Source organism: Maylandia zebra, unplaced genomic scaffold, assembly GCF_041146795.1.
Source record: "Maylandia zebra isolate NMK-2024a unplaced genomic scaffold, Mzebra_GT3a scaffold11, whole genome shotgun sequence".
NCBI classification, from domain to species: Eukaryota; Metazoa; Chordata; class Actinopteri; order Cichliformes; family Cichlidae; genus Maylandia; species Maylandia zebra.
Window position 1 is genome coordinate 734,757 of NW_027490041.1, and position 17,923 is coordinate 752,679.

General features: G+C 40.4%; 1 protein-coding gene across 1 annotated transcript; it reads right to left on the bottom strand.

Moving 5' to 3' along the window:
- Positions 1 to 401: 401 nt before the first annotated feature.
- On the bottom strand, positions 402 to 9,863 carry LOC143415971 (uncharacterized). Its single transcript, XM_076881341.1, has 4 exons — positions 9,608 to 9,863; positions 7,542 to 7,994; positions 3,058 to 3,906; positions 402 to 2,732 (listed from the first exon to the last, which is right to left on the bottom strand). Exons 2-4 carry the CDS (start codon positions 7,557 to 7,559, stop codon positions 2,040 to 2,042), a joined length of 1,560 nt encoding a protein of 519 aa, XP_076737456.1. The 5' UTR covers positions 7,560 to 7,994; positions 9,608 to 9,863; the 3' UTR covers positions 402 to 2,039.
- Positions 9,864 to 17,923: the final 8,060 nt, after the last annotated feature.

The following is a 17,923-nucleotide window of genomic DNA, read 5'->3' on the forward strand; positions in this document are numbered from 1 at the left end:
TATTCTGTAACGAGTTCACGTTGCCCATGATCACTGTCGGGATTGATGGTTTGAATCGCCTCCGGTGATCCGCTCTCCTCGCTCCAGCTTTGCAGCCTCTGTAGCTCCTCTTTAGCTCGGCCGGGATGTTGTGTCGCATGCCGGTCTGTCCCTTTGTTTTTAGTGCCAGCAGCTCCGCTCTCGAATAGATGAAGGAACTGGTTCCAGAAGTTTTAAAAAGTGCATTATCCATCTTGTATCGCTATATCTAAGAGGTATAAGTAGAGGAAGGTGAAAAAAAAGTTTGAAAAGCCTAGTCTAAAAAGTTAAAGTTAACAAAAAGGTGCGGTGTTGCAGAGCTACTTGGAAAGGCTGCCGTCACTCCAGCGCCATCTTGATGATGTCATCTTGATGACTTGCATGCATAACAGTGAGCTTTCCTTGCAGGAGCAGTTTTGTCTTAGTTGTGAGCTTTTCTTGTACCGGACTCTGCGCCCTAATTTTAGTGTCAGACCACACATTCAGAGTATTCCATCAGAACCAACCACGACGCAAGAGGAACACTGATGACGTGCAACCCCATGACCCAATCTGGGGCAGTGATGTACCAGCGGAGTTCAAGTTGTGGACCACCAGACAGAAGGTCCTGCACTCACTGTTCCCATGGGTCGGAACTGGAAAAAACACGTTAAGAATTGAGACTCTTGACTACCGATTTGGACTTTTCCTGAACAGCTCAACAAAGATAAATAAGGCTCAGAATGAGGAAATCGACGCGATCAGAATAGTGGTCATGCAACACAGGGTCGCCCTGGACATGATTCTCGCTGAGAGAGGGGGCCTCTGTGTCTTATTCAACACCACTTGTTGCACCTATATCCCGGACAACGTGCACTCCTTGACCATGACCACCGCCCTAGACAAGTTGCGACAACTGAGTAATGCGCAGCAACAAGACTATGTCACGAACAATGAGGACTGGCTGACCTGGCTGCTGAGTGGCAGCTGGAAGACCCTCGTGATAAAAGGACTCGTACTGATAGGAGTTCTGCTTCTATTATTGTGCTTGTTTTCTACATGTATCCTACCATGCATAAGATCCATGATTGACAAAATGGTACAGGCCACAGTAATTACCTATGTTGGACTGCCACTAGAAGATGAATCGGATGAAGAAGATTTAGTATAGAAACACACACACACATACTGAATGATGCTACAATTGAAAATGTTATAAGCAAGTGATTGTTGGCTGATAATAAAGTATGATTAAGTGAAAAATATTAACATCAGGAGGGGATGTTAAAGAAGAAACGCTTTTATGAGTTTTATGTTGCATTAAAGTATATGTTCATATTTTACTCTTAATAGGAAAAGAACAAAATGTACTACTCGCTCTGTTTATAGAAAGAGGAAGTTCACCCTATGACATTTATACGAACTTAGACACACACACACACATATATGCAAAATTAGAGGAAACTGCTATGCTTGTTTCACCCTGCTATAAATAATAAACGACTACTGCAGCTCGGTGTGAGTCCTCTCTGAGCCCTCACCCGTGCAGCACGTTAACCGTCTCCAAGTGTCTCAGTGTTGTTTATTCACCTGTTTGATAACTGTAAATCTCTGACAAGAGTTTATTTATATCATCTTCACGTGAACACATTCAAGAACATCACAGATGAAGAAACATTAAAAACTTCCACACTACATGAAGCAAGAAAAATAGTTTATTCCTTTATGTAGAAAAAACAGAAACATCAAACATCACAACAGACTCTCTTTGAAAGAACTAAAAACCTTTGTTCTCATGGTCCAATCATGAGTGAACTCCCCGATGAAGCCTTGTGTGCTAAAACATGTCAGAGTTTTAAAGGTTAAACATGAGTTTCCAAAACGTTTTGCTGGAGAACAATGAACTATTTGACTGAGTTTCAATCATTTACAGACGAGCAAAACCAGGACAGAGAAAAAAGGACAAAACTGACTCAGTAAAAAACAGAAAAGAAGATCCCATGTAGATCTGTATTATGTAGAAGTTCAGCCCAGCAACCAGTTCAGTTCAACACAAGTTTAAATGATTCTATCTGAACTCTGTGGAGCCTGATCTCAAGCTTTTTGAGTCTGACACAGAAACCAGAGGATCTTTCTGTGTCTTCAGATTCACTGTGATCCAGTGATGGGAGTGATTTCAGCCCTGAGTGATCGCGCTGATGTTTGCACAGAGCAGACAATGAGGTGAATGTTTGGGCACATTGGTAACAGTGAAACAGTTTATTAGTAACGTGGGATCGTTTGTGTGCAGAGTATGAACTGAGATTCCTGAAGCTCTTGTCACACTGGTCACAGCTGTAGTTTCCTTCTATGTGTGTTCGTTCATGACTGTTACGATGACCTGAATGCGAGAAGCTTCTCTCACAGTGTCTGCACTTGTGTGGTTTCTCTCCTGTGTGGACTCGTTTGTGTGATTTAAGGTCCCTTGCAGTGGTGAAGGATGACCCACACTGATCACAGAGGTGCTTTTTAACCCCACTGTGAATCAGTTCATGTTGTTTTAACTCACTTGGTGTGGTGAAGCTTCTCCCACATTCTTTGCAGTATTTCAGTTTGTCTCCAGTGTGTCTACGTTGATGTGTTTTAAGGGCAGCTTGCCAACTGAAAGTTTTTCCACAGAGGTCACAATGAAAGTCTTTCCCACCACCACAGTGATGACAGGGTTGAGAACTGGATCCATCTGTGTCGCTCTGCTTCTAAACAAAGACACAAAGACAGTGTAAGTCAGTCCTTCAACATTTGTATCCTGAACGTCGCCTGAAATAAAGAGCATCTCTGCAGACGTCCAATTACATTTGACTGTTTCAGTTAACACACTCAGTTTACTGGGCTGCAATAACTACAATACTACCACCATAATACTACAGTAATACTAAAATCATAACTGAAAGGAAAATCTGAATAATCACTCAGAGCTGCTTTTCCATGCAGTAGAATTGCTAACATGCTAACACAGTTTAATGAGCAGAGTTGTTCCAAACAGTCAGGCTAAAATGACAAGATAACAATATAAATACATACCTCACAGTAGCTGCACTTGTAGAGTCTCTTTCTGGTGTGGATCTGTTGGTGTCGTCTCAGGTGACGTGGAGATTTAAAAGTCTTCTCACACAGGTCACATTGATAAGGTCTCTCCTCAGTGTGGGTAAACATGTGTCGTTGTAAGTCTGTGTGACTTATAAACTCTTTGCCACACTGTTCACAGCAGTACACATCATGTCTGGTGTGAATGCGTAGGTGTGTATTTCGGCTCCCTCTCTGGCTGAAAGTTTTTCCACAGATGTCACAGCTGTATGCCTTAATTCCAGAGTGGGTAACTAGATGCCTCTGTAAGTGGCTACTGTTAGTAAAAGCTCTGCCACACTGATCACAGCTGTACGCTTTAACTCCACTGTGGATGAGTTGGTGTTTTTTTAGGTAACCCTTCCTGGAAAAAGACTTTCCACACAAGTCACAGCTGAACGGTCTCTCTCCAGTGTGGATGACCTGATGCTGTTTTAGTTTATCCCTCACAGTAAAACCCTTCCCACACTCGTCACAGCTGTATGGCTTAATTCCAGAGTGGGTAACTAGATGCCTCTGTAAGTTGCTACTTTGAGTAAAAGCTCTGCCACACTGATCACAGCTGTACGCTTTAACTCCACTGTGGATGAGTTGGTGTGTTTTTAGGGAATCCTTCAAGGAAAAAGACTTTCCACACAAGTCACAGCTGAACGGTCTCTCTCCAGTGTGGATGACCTGATGCTGTTTTAGTTTAGCCCTCACAGTAAAACCCTTCCCACACTCGTCACAGGTGTGTTTTTTCTCTCCCTTTCTTCTGTGAGGTTTGTCGGCCTCCTGAGAGCGCTGACTTCTGGCTCCATGTTGGTCCTGCAGTGACAGAGATACAAACAGAGGCAGTGAGTGAAATGCAGTCGTGGAACAAACTCAGCCTTCAAACTCCATTAACACTAGTTTTAAACCTGAAGGTGGAGCGTGGCACCAAACACCTTAAAGGTCTCTTATCCCCACCTGCTGGTAGTTCTAACACATTACATCCAACCTGCTGTTAAAGATAATTCATGACTGTTCAAACACTAAAATCATGCACACACACACACACACACACACACACACACACACACACACACACACACACACACATTATTTTATAATTTAGATTATTTTGTTGTTTCCTATTACATATTTCTATAATTTGTATAGATTTATACATAATTATTCAGTGATAATAAATCCTATGTTTGTTTATTCTAAAGGAACCCCGTTAGCTTCCACAACAGATGTTGCTCGTCTTCCGTCAAATACTCACATAAAATATTACACAATAAAGTGGATTCAAGATATCCACATAATTTCACTCTTACATCCACAGTGAGGTTTCACAATTGTTCAAATATAAGCAATCAATAATAATAATAATAATATCAATAACATTGAGGCACATTACACAAATTTCAAAAACAAATCATGTCTTACAATATTTACAACAACTAAAAGCTCTGTAAATCGGCTTTTAAGTGTTCATTGAAGTTTTGAATAATTCTCTAATTTTTTAAGGCAACTTATTCCACTTAAAAGTTGCTCTAAATGTAACAGTTTTACAAAACGTTACTTTTAACTCGAGCATTTACTAAATTGCAGCTTGTTGAAAACTGTGTAATATGATGATGTATTTCATCTGGATACTGCAGCTGAGCAGAATAAATGTGGTGTGTTTAACAGAATTGCTTTCTTTAGAACTACAAGTAAGCCATAGAATATTTTAGCCTGTACAGGAAGCCAAGAAAGGTTATTATGCATTTTATCAATATTAGTATAGTATGAACATCTTCACACTAATCTGGACGCCTTATTCTGGACTAACTGAAGTCTGTTAAGATCTGTCTTATTAGCTGCTGACCAAATGATTGAACAATACTCCAGATGAGACATTACTAGTGCATTAATGACATCTTTCATAATGAAGAAGTGATACACAAAGAGCATTTCATAGCCATAGCTATGCCTTGTCGGCAGAGTTATGTGACATTAGTGATGTTTGTACTTTCAGCGTTAACTTGGTTTTAAAGCCTTTAAAATATACGCCGTTCAATAGTCGACCTTAATCTGACAGAGAATGTGATGATTTTGTGGATAATTAAAGTCAGTCATATATCCACAAACACAACAAGCTGAAAGTCAGTGATGCTGCTCGGTTTGCAGTCCTGAACATCACGGCACAAGCAGGATCCACTGCACTGTTAATGTTAGCTGTGTTATATTGCTGCCTCTGTTCGGTGGTGTCGAGCCAAACGCACTTTAACGTGTGTTTGAACGAGCTGACGGTTCACTCGTTAAGCTGAAAGAAAGATGCTTTAATCACAGCAGTCACACATGTGTCCACTGCACCATCTGGAACTCTTCTTGTTTACACTCGTAATAACACAAACACTAAATCCTGCTTCTCTGGTGCTGTTGTGTAGCAGTGTGTACACCTGAGACTGTCACCTGTCTGTCTGTCCTGCACTCTCTCTCTGTTTCTTTCTCTCTGATTGTGGAATTAAAGTATGAACATGTGTTTATAAGTTACACTTGTGTTTGAATCCTGCAGCTTATCACACATTTGATTTCCATGTGTGACGACTGCAAGTGTCCAGAGTGAGGACAGACTGAGGGAGCCACTGCTGCACATCATCTGTGAGGCTTTGCAGCCCTGATGATCCACCAGGACAAACTCAGCAGTGTGTGAGGAAGAGGAGGAGGAAGAGCCAGCAGCAGCTGACAGATGGAGAGAATAGACAGACTGTTCCCTGTTTGTGAAGGACTGCTAGGAAAGTTTAACATAACTGTCTGTGCTGAATCAGTCTTATTAGGTAATGTTCAAATAATGTGATCATCCCAGTGTTTCCAGTGTGGGAGAAAGTACTCAGAGTACTCAGGGCCTTCAAGTTACACACTATGAAAGGCAGCAACAAGTTTAATGTTCAGAAACCTAAAGTCTGTATCAGCAGCAGGATGGAGCTAACAATAAATGTTGGTTTCAGTTCTATGAAGCTTTGAGTATTTTGGATCAGTAGCTGCTGTGTTTGTTGCATCATATTGCTGTAACTGTTTATATGCTTTATATATTCTGAGCTAAGTTGATCTATAGTGTTACATCATATTCTATAAGGATGTTATGTGTTTGTAGACCTTCTGCCCAGTTTGACCCATTTAGCAGACGTCAGCCTGTTTAAGGCTCTGATATCTATTCTGTGTGACTTACAGCAGTTATGACATGGTCTGATTTTCTCACCCAATAAAGGAATATTTCATATATCAGTCTACTCTTCATTCTATCAGACACAGTTATCACAGCTCCTACATTTGCTTTTACACATATATGTAAGCATTGAGCCACATTTAGTACCAACATATTAAATGAACAATATTTGTCCCTTATATATGATACATCTGTATACACACTGTCACAGATACTTGTCTGTGAGTGAAGTGATTAATATAATAACTATAATATTGGCCATATTATATTTACATTACCACAGTGAGATGACTTTAGTCTCATGAACAACATCAGCTAATTGTTATTTACAGCTAATCTTAAACGACTGTTCAGCACAGAAATGAAGCCCAACAATCATGTTTCACAGTCCTGTGGTCTCAGCCTCAGATACTCATCAAATCACACAGAGCTCATGTAGAAACAAATGAACTAAATATGTTCTCCTTCATTTCTGTCAAACAAAGCTGTATGAAACGTTTCCAGCTGTTAGTATCATGGTTGCTAGGCAACCTGGGCAGCGCGACGGAGGCTAGACGTCCCATTTCACGAGCCTACGAGCCTCGCACTTCGGCCTTAGCGGTCTTTGAGTACGCGGCCCTTGAGGACTTTAAAGCTGCAGAACCTGAATCGGGATACAGCCATGATGATCTCCAGCCTCGTGCTCGCCAACATTCTCACCTGAGTTAAGAAGACGATCACTGAAATGGTCTCAGCAGGTCCTTTGATGACAGCAATGAAATGCAGTGGTAAGGCTTTTTGGGGATTAAGTTCGTTTTCATGGCAAAGAAGGACGATGCAGTTCATCTGATCACTCCTCATAACATTCTGGAGTGCAGGCAAAATGCTATTATAAAAACTTAAGCAGCAACTTCTCCAGGTTCCAATATTTATGCAATTCTCAAACCTTTTGGCCACGACTGTATAACCTCTTCTGAAGTTTAGTGGATATTATACATGGTTATGCTCAGGATGTGTCGGCCAGTTTCCACTGGAAACGCCTTTTGGTTAAACTGTCAGCGAGGAATTTGCATTTGCACTGTTACATTTTTATATAACTTTAATGCACATAAACAACAGCTGCTTGTTTCAGTGAAAATACATTGATGGCTTTTTAATAAAGTTGTGCAGCTGTAAAGTATTTTGTCTGGTGTCAATTCTATCGTCAGCTACATCGTTATGGCAAATGTTCAAATGTATATGGTGATAAATATCTTTGGTCATATGGTCCTGCTCTGTCGGTCACCTTCTGTGTTGAGCTCATTGTTTCCTCTGTAGTGGCTGAGCTGAGTCCAAGTAGCTGAAAATGTTCCTCTGCTGCTCCGTCAGACTCTCCTCCTCCTGCTGATCAGCTGGGACACAAAACAGATCTTTGTTAGGCTCCACACTGCACTGAAGAGTCAAAGTGTCTCATATGTTCATCTGACAAGTAAAAGAACACATTTTTGTTTCCCAAGGTGGGCAACTTGTTGGAAACAAACACAAAAGCTTTGAGCACTGATACCTGCCATTGCTGGCATTGAAAGATGCAACGCCAGCAATGTGGATTGTCAAGACTCAAACCAATCATCAAGCAAAGACAACAGGGATCATTTGTTTCTGTTTATTTAGCATTCACAGCATTTGTAGTTGCCTTCTGTGCAGGGGAAGTCCACGCACACTGTGTGGTACCGCCATCCGCAGAAGGTGCATTCAACCTCTGTAAGAGAAACGAGGTTGTCTGAGACTGAAATGATATTCACTAAAGAAGTGGTGATTTGTAAAACTTCAAGTGTATGATAAGGTGAAAACAAATACACAACTGCATGTCATGTAGTTGAAGGTTTTTTTTCTTTGGAAGACCGGAAAACACTGAAAGTTACAAATTAGTCCTTTATTTATCCAGGTAAAAAAAAAATCTCATTGAGATTAAAAATCTCATTTCCAAGAGAGACCTGGCGTCATGGCAACACAAGTCACATACCACACAGGTATATAACATTTAAAACAAACACAATATCCCAACATGTGTAACAAATGTATTGTGCTTGAAACAAATTCAGAATAGGTGATAAAGCAGCTGCACATGTGTGTCACGAGTAAATCTGGCTGTATAACAAACAGAAACAAGTGATCTGCTGTCTTTGCTCAACGGTTGGTTTGAGTCTTGACAATCCACATTGCTGCTATCTTTCAATATGTTGAATGCACCAGTGTAAGTGCAGCCACTCAGACTCAATGTGTTCATAGAAACAGGTGCAGATGTGTCACGAGTTCATCCAGCAGTAGCTATGGCACTTGGCCACAGGGGGCAGCAGTGGACTGACCTGCATTCGAGACTGCTCCAGCTGCTCTGTGACAGTCAGTAGATCTGCTACAAATTGCAGATCATATGCAAGTTTTGGAAATGACATTATAAATATTCCTAACTCAGCCACGGCAGCATTGTTGATGTATTACCTATATACTACAAATTATTCCACCTGCTGAAAAGTGGATCTAATGTGGGCGGACTCACACTTAGCAAATAAACCTGTGATGTGAGAATGTAATCAAACTGTTGATCAGAGGCAAAGTAATTTAAAGTTTATGATGCTATCGTCTAATGTTAGCTGACATGATGTTAGCTTGTAAACTTATGTTGTTGTCTGGGTCTCATGTCTGATCTGATGATAATAACTGTGACAACACAGAGATTAAATAAAGGACGTTGGTGGGACTTCTTATGTTAGAACTATAACTTCAGTTAAGGAGTGAGACGTAAGGTGACAAGGAGAATGAAGAGAATGAGAAAGAAGTAACTGGGAAGAGAAAATGAAAACACAAATTTGAAATGATCAAATTTGTGTTAACAGATGATGGTGATTTTAAAAATTCAAGTAATTTAAAGGTTTTATCCTATTTGTTGTTGTTTTTTTTCATATTCTTCTATTTGCAAGAGGTTATTAATAAAACAGGTTCTCTTTCTGGTTTCTCTTTTTGGATGCACTCTCTACAGCTCATCACATCCAAAATGGCGGATGTCAAGTACAAAACCTCGACAGAAACAATCAGCAAGAATTTTAGCATCAGTCCAAAATAAAACTGTCCAACTACAGAGTTTTAAAATCCAACTAAACTATGAACAGAGATCTTTTACAAATAGGCTATTGATGAGATGACAGTGGTAACAAAAACGTACACATCCGCGCACACAGACAAAATGGCGGGAGAGCGTTTAACGGTCGACCTCATGAGTCCGTTACCGTGAACTATGGAGCGGCAGATTTGTGCTGGAACTGAGCTGCACACAGCTGATGTTAGCCAGGAAACATTACACACTGCTAACGTTACCTTCACACGGAGCTCCACACGGAGACGATCAGCGTCAGGCACAAACACCAAGTTCAGAAAAGAGGAACTTTGAGCAGGAAGGAAAGAGTCAGAGCGGCGTTTGAGGACACGTTTACAACCACGAACATCAGAATCTGTCTGTGCTGCATTCAAGTGCAAGTTGGAAACTCACTAATCTCTGTCATGTTGTCCAAAGATGATTTATTTCTGCTGGTTTTCCTGTTTGAAACACAAACATGTGTCAGCACTTTGTTGTTCTTCACCCTGCAGCATTTGAATATTTCAGGAATAAGCTGATCATAAATTCATGAAGTCATGAATGAAAGTGCAGACTGAGAGTGGATCACATGATGTTTGAGGTGTGTCATGTGACATGTTCAGTATTGTCACACATGTCTAGATTGTCCCTGATATCATAGCTGCTCAAACACTGATGATTATATTTGAAGAATTATTCCTGATGGCAGCAAAGTTTGAATGGAGCTCTCTGTCTGTGCTGATTTGTCGCCCTCTGGAGGTCAAAGCACAAACTGCATGATGTCACTGTAACCACCACAGTGACAGGAAGTGTTTTTAAATGATGAAATATGTCAGTGATGCTGATAGTGTGTTCATCACAGACGTTCAGGCTTCGTGTTGACATGAATCAAAGTTAATGTCATTATGGACCAAGGACAGTACTCTGGGTCTCCTGCAGAACAACTCGAGCTGTGATACCTGAATGAAGAGCCTCTGCTGCTTTAAAGAAGGAGGCTCGAGGCAGAGGTGAGGTGCAGACCAACCAGCTTTTATTCAGCAACTTTAACAGAAGGATCAGAAAAATAAAACTATACAGCACAGTGATGCTGACTGAAGCCACAGCATTAAACTAAACAAGCATCTGATCATCTTTAACAACATCTAATAAATAATGACAACTATTTACTCCTGTATTTCCTACAATAAAGCCTGTTCAGATATTTGTTGCTGATGGAAATGTAAAAGGCTCCCAGGAACCAAAGGACAAAAACAGAGGCAACAGTCACAGCTGCAAAGGATCCCCTAACACATAAACTGGTTTGAAGATATTTTCTAGCTCTGCAGAGGAGCTTGATTGCACGGACAGTAAAAAGTGGATTCAATAACAGCAGCGAGCGCTGAGTGATATAACGGTGCTGCGAGCAGCAGTGCAAAGGCTCACACAGAGACAGCAGCTACACTGTGTGTGGATGTGATCCACAGTCACAGCTGTGGGTTTCAGTCAGTGTGTCTCTAACTTCATGGTCACATTTCAAAGCTTATTGGAGCCAGAAGATGTTCAAGTAAAAGATTTCTTGCTGTACTCGTCTACCAGGATAACAGGAGGTTCATAAAGCTGTGTCATACTTCAGCTTTCCATCATGGAGTAGTAGTTGTGTCCCTTTGTGTTTATTAGTGTGTTCACACGTCTACTTTAACTTCACTCTGTAATGAAAGGATTCAAATCCCTGATAAATACATACATGCTGACTCTGAGTCTCAGTGAAGGAGGAAAGGATGGATGAAGGCAGCCTAGTGTGGGTCATGTGTGTCCAGCAGTCATCCAGGGCCTGGATCCATCTGTAACAGGAAGACAAAGTCCAGCCTGTAATCATCCTATCAGGCACAGCGTTTCCATCCAGCATCCTGACGACGCTAACAACCCGTCAAACGTCTCCTCTGGTCCACAGAAGTCACACTTCCTGTGTCATGTTTACCTTTTTAAGTGTGCTATTCAAGCCTGTGTGACCAACTCTGACTCTCCAGATTCCATCCTGGTCTCTGCTGCAGCTTCTTCTACACCACTGTTTTCTGTATAATAATATCTGCCTTTCCCGTCTCTGTCCCAGTGTGCCTGCCACTCGTCCTTCATCTTTACCTTCATTATACTCTTCACCTCACTTTCACTGTATTTTATAGTCAAACCTGCACGACTTCTTCTTGCTGCACCTTTTTAAACTTATCGTCCTGTTCATTGCATCAACACCGATATTCACAGGGAGCCATAAGAAATCCACTTCTATCCCTCTGTGTTTGATTCTATACAGTAAATGAAGTATATCAAAAACAATATGTTGCCTAGAGTCTGAAGACATATCACCTGTGCTCACTAGCACGCTGCTAGAGTCCCAGCAAACCACATACCTCCATATTAGTGCGTCCTCCACCCAGTTCAAGCCAGTAACATCACTACCAGCTCCCAGTATAAACTGCCACATCATCTGTAATTCTTTTACTCATCACCAAACTTATTTCTGGGAGAACAAATGCAGCAGCCGTTCTTTTATCTGACAGTGTTGACGCATCAGTAAATATCCTCACATGACCTGAGGACTTTCCCACTATATGAACCTGCTTTTAGTCGCCCCTCCTCCCTCGCCACAAGCTTCCTTTACAACATAACTTATAAAAAACAACTTTATTGACAATCAGCAATAACAATTACAGACAGTCTAGAAGAAGAATCACATGATCAAGGAGCAGAAGTTTATGGTTTTAATAGCTTTTACATTTTGGGAAAGTTTTAAAAACATTGTTTGGTTTTCTTTCTAAAGCGTTGAAAGGACGGCTTTGCATCAGAAAAGTAAGATCAGCAAATGAATCCATCAAAGTTCTTTTGCCTTGTTTGCAAAAGAAGCCAAACAACATTTGTGTTACAAAGAGAGACTTCAGAACAGATCAAAGATCACAAACATCAGGCACTGATGGAAACAGCCAAACACAGAAACAGAGGCACCAGCAGGTGAAGGAGGCCTGTTGTAGAAATGACTCTGAGTGCTCAGGTAGAAACGCATGAAGAACCAGTGCGTCTAATATTTGGAGACCAATCTGTGTTTGAGCGTCCTGGATGAAACACAGATCATGTTGCAGAGCGAGGACGTCGTCTTTCCTCCCGAGTGTGTAACTACAGGACGTGTGCAGCAGGTTTAATCGTCCTCCTGACAGTTACTGATGAACGAGTCCTTCAGGGAGGCTCCAGGATCACTGTGGCTTTTACCAGCTGCTGCTAAACTGAGAGGTGTTGCTGCTTCATGTGTGAAGATGTTTGCATGGCTTTAACAGTGCAGACGTTCCTCATGTGCACCCATTTCATATGTTTTATTGTGATGTTTAGTAACATCTGCTTCCCTCCTTCAGGCAGACGATAAAGTGAGCTCAGCCTTAAACATGTGGAGAGAACGTTTGACCCACAGTCCTGGGACGACTGCAGAACAATGGTTTGTTTTTAATGATAAAGTTTCATAATGGAAATAAATGCTGAGCCTGTTTCATGATGTTGGCCCTGCAGCATCAGGCAGGATTAATACTGTAACAAACGTGTGTCACAGTTATAATGACTTTAAATGAAGACTTGGGTTGGATGGAGATGTCAGCTGGATTTGTGCTGACTGTCACTTTAAATGTTTTCTGTTCAGCTTCTAAATCTACTTTTGTATAATGTTTGCTGAGTTTTGCACTTCATGACGCTTTTAAGAAGAGCCAATAAATCCTGACTTTACACAAAAATAAAGGTTTAATGTGTTTAGTGTGACAGTGGAGGAGAGCGCACATAATAAGAGTCATTAACAGAATGGTGACAATTATAATCTGTCTCATTTTAGGAGCAGCTCACAGGCACAACAGACTACAGAGCAACCAAAGCACCAGTTAAACGTCCATGTGACCGGCTTACAGCCAATGAACAATCAGTCCCCACTGTCCCCACCAACATCACTGTACTGGAAAGACTGTGCTGCCATGGTCAGAGATGAACTGGTACTAAAATGTAAGGCAGCTGATGTGTGTGGCCTTAGCAGCACAAATGCATCACGGCTGCAACGCTGCAGTGTGTTTAAACATTTGAACATTTCTGTGGCTTCAAACCAGCAGCTGCTCTGTACTCAGTCGTGTTTGTGTGTCTGTCAAAGTGATTGTTGTCTTTAAAAAGCCTTTTGTGTTGAGTTTTGTGAGCAGTGCCGAGCTTCTCTGTAGTCTAAGCTGAGTCGATATATTTGATTCCATGTTTGGTGTGATTTTCAAAGTCAGCAGCAGCAAACCCATACGGTAAAAAAATACATTTTTCCTGGCCAAAATATATTTCAAATATATGGTAAATATATTTTGTATTTGTGATGCTCCAAAAAAATATATTTTTGAAATTGAAAATATATTTCTTTCAAACCAAAATACATTTCAAAACATATTTTAGGGTGAAGAAAATACATTTCCAACCTTACAGTAGAATGTATATCAAAGTATCCTTTATTTAAAATATATTTAGTGCAATAATGATGATAATGATAACAATACTAAAAGTAACATGTTTTATGCACATCTGCAAAAAACAGTTGGATTCAAACAAAACAGAGTCAAAGGTCTATCACGAATTAGGTTGTTTATTCATTTGCTTACAGTATTTCACATTACACAATATCTCACTATAATGTAGCGTTCATTGACTTTGAAATTATCTGTCAGTGATACAGTAAACAAGATACAACAACTGCTATGTACACTTTAGTTTTTGACAATATATACAATTTAGTACTTAAAGGAACACACTCCACTGTTTTGGAAATAGGCTCATTCTCCATCTCCCTCAGAGTTAAAAATGCAGCGTCTTCTTTCTAGATCCGTACGTTAATAGGGCTCTGGAGCGTGATCTTACGGGATGGGGCGTAGCCAGGATTTTTGGTCAAGGCGCCATATTAGCAGGCCAAACAAATGCTTGCTGTGTGGTCGGTTGTAATGTTAGATTGCACTACCGACAAAGGAATAAGCTTGAAAACAGGCTCTCTTTTCATTGTTTCCTCACCTGGAAACATCATGAGGGAGCTTATGTGTTGGATGTTACCAAAAGAAGGCGTCTAGCCTGGATAGCAGCTGCGAGACGAGCTGATATTCAGTTCTCTACCAGCCACAGATATCTGTTGGTGTGCTCCAGTATTTTCATTCAGGTAAGTTCTAAATAAGTTCATATTATTCTTTATAGCCTGTTAATTTTATTTTCAATGCGCTCTGAGATCATAGCACAAACTTAGAACAAACATGCAGAACTACCTTCTATTTATAGAGTTGCTAATTATTTGGCATTATTGCAACAAACCAGCCTATGAAATGAATGAAACAAATCCTGACTGGGTTCCAACACTACACATGGGGCACTACGAAATCCCTGCTTCAAACTACATGCTACATACCACCATGCCAATCAGATTACTTCTTCCATGTGTGGGTAAAAAGGTGACCTTCCTGGATAAGATGGCAAAGGTTTGCTGCGTTTTGGTGAACATGTGCCCCAGTGTGGTAGTAAAACCAGGGAAAATGCTCTTGTTAAATACTCTTAAGTCTTGTGCTGTTTATGTAGTGATAAGTTTTCAAAAGAGACAGTAAATTACAGAATGCTAGTAGTGGGTGATATTATACAAATGCTGTCATGATTTTATGTGAACATTTTGTCATTTGTAAACTATACATAACATTTTTTCTACATTGTAACTGATGTGATGTTCTACAAAGTGCTTTTAATTAAAAATAGGCAAACATTTCTTTGTTTCTTTATTCAACTTTTGAACAGTGGTATTTAGTAAGTACATATTCAGTAAATGCAAAGTATTTACATGGCCCCTTAAATTAAAACATTATGGGTTATTCAGAACAGAACTATGCTTGGAAAAATATTGTCCCATCAGTTGATCCAACTCCTCCACAGTAGCAGGTGGAACTTTTCTTTTTTGAGGATGGCTTCTTTTACCTGTCACAACGAATGGTCTGTTTATGTTTTGATCAAGAACCTTTTTTTGGGCAGCTGAAGAGGAGAAGTCTATCTTATGGCCAACCTCTGGCTGTATCTTGGTCATATTACCCAGCAAAACCCAGTATGCAGGTTCATCTGTAACAGTCCTTGTGCCACAGATCCTCACTGTTGCTTCTACATTAAACAGAAGAGCAGTGACATGGCTGCAAGTCTCCACGACTCTAGCCATACAGCTGCAGTGGGCGGCTTCAACCTTCCCTGTGATGCTCACAATGACCTGTGGCTGCAATGCTGCAATTCAGTCTTTAAGAGTGCAGGACCTAAAACACACACAGACAAAGTTCATTTAAAGACAAGAACTTTAATAAGCCAAGGCCGACACAAATGTGTTTTATTTACTTTCAAATCCATTTATCATAAATGTAACAAATAAAGTGTTTTTATGTATCCATCTATAGAACGCTGCATGTTATATTCTAAATCTGCATGTTTCTTTTTAGAAACCTATCAGCAAAAAATGAACCTAATGCAAGGATGTAATCACTTTCAAGAGGGAGAAAACATAAAGTTCGACTTTAAGTGACAATTATGGACACCTAATATGACAAGCAGATTCTGCAGGTCATTAATCAATGTATAAAACTAAAACAGAATGTATTTTTAGTGACACAGGACACAAACAAGGAAGCAAGATGTGTAATTAGGATTATTTATAATAAATATGAATTAATTAGGGCAATTTCTTTAACCATAAAGAATAACTAAATCCTTCAGGACAATGTCACATCAATGCACTGAACTCACTATGTTATCCCTCTAACAGAGCCTCTACATCAGGGGTGCCCAATCCCGGTCCTCGAGAGCTACTATCCTGCAGCTCTTAGATGCATCCTTGTTCCCACACACCTGAATCAAATGAATGGCTTGTTATCAGGCCTTTGCCAAACATGATGGCATGCTGAAGAGATCAAACCATTTGATTCAGCTGTGTTGGAGTAGGGATGCATCTAAAAGCTACAGGATAGTAGCTCTCGAGGACCGGGATTGGGCACCCCTGCTCTACATGTTCTCACTGTAATTTCCCCCTCACGAATGAATTTTTACTAGCACTAATTTGAATGCTGGGGGGAATCAAACGCATTTTACTCGCAGTACTCAAGCTGACTTACCTTTGCTTGAATGACGCCGTACTCACAACGTGGAGGCTTAAAAATAGCCAAATCTTGTACCCAGTCCTTGGTGAATTGGATGTGCGCCTCCAGAGATTTATAATTGCGAAATTGCTGCGCCGTGTATGCTCTGACTCCACAGACAAGGTATGAGAGTAGATCATGCTAAGTCAATAGCGGTTTGGTCTTCAGGGTTTCTACTCCACGGCTATATTTCATACAGGTCCACATTTCAACAATCAAGTACCGTCTCTTTGCATCTGGACAGAATCTGTCTCTATACCGTCATTTTCTTTTGAGCTACGTTTCAGAATGGTTCGTAGCAATCTTGTTTTGATTCGTGACCTGCCAAGATGGTGCTGTGCTCCCACAATGCATTGCGACATTACGTCAACTCCAAAGCCCTTTGCGTGCAGGAGTGTATGCGCATGCGCATTGCCACGGTGGTTTAAAAAATAAAGATATAATGAAAAGTAATTAATAAAAATTAAATATTTAAACATTCCCACAAATGTGCAATGAACGTGCAAAAACTCTCTTTAGTAGTTGTTGCTGTTTCTTTCTTTCTTTCTTCTTTTTTTTTTTTTTTGAAAAATAACGACGTCTCTGAGGCGCGAAATCTGACAGCGAGAGGAACGGCCGGATACAGGAGACGGGAAGAAACAAGCCGATTATGTTCGCGTTAATTAAGTGGTTGGAAGATGTAAAATTCTCAATTCTGCCAACTGAACATATACGAGATTTTAATGAGGATAAATAATTAGCCGGCATGGAGGAAACGGACCTTTATTTCGTGGGGTGGCGACAAGAAGCCAAGGCGGGTGGCCAGTCTAAGAAGCCTCCATCATCAAGCTAGCAGGTGCCTTTTCCCATATAATATTACTTTATTCTCGTGTATTTGGAACGGAAGCGTAGAGCTGCCACCCAGGCAAAAGAGAAATATAAGTATATCACGTTATAACGTGAAAAGTTTATCGTTCTAACAATATACTATCATGTTTGAACAACATGTTTGAACAACATTGTACGAAAAATGTACATAATTATCACGTCCGTACAATATTGTGCGAACGTGACAATTATGTATATTATAATAATGTGATATTATATTATACCAGTGGTTCTTAACCTGGGTTCGATCGAACCCTAGGGGTTCGGTGAGTTGGTCTCAGGGGTTCGGCAGAGCCTCCGCTGTGACGTGCACGGCTCATTTTGTGCACCAGTAAAAAACATATCTACGTCTAATTTGAAAAAAAAAACACACTTTATTTTTCACTAAAGAGGGGTTCAATGAATGCGCATATGAAACTGGTGGGGTTCGGTACCTCCAACAAGGTTAAGAACCACTGTATTATACAAACATGAAAAGCATAATGTTAGAACAATAAACATTTCACGTCATAACGTGATACA

Excerpts from the sequence above, each read along its gene's own strand:
- LOC143415971 (XM_076881341.1), bottom strand. Across the intron at positions 2,733-3,057 it reads ACAAGTGCAGCTACTGTGAG|AAGCAGAGCGACACAGATGG; the intron begins GTATGTATTTAT and ends GTCTTTGTTTAG.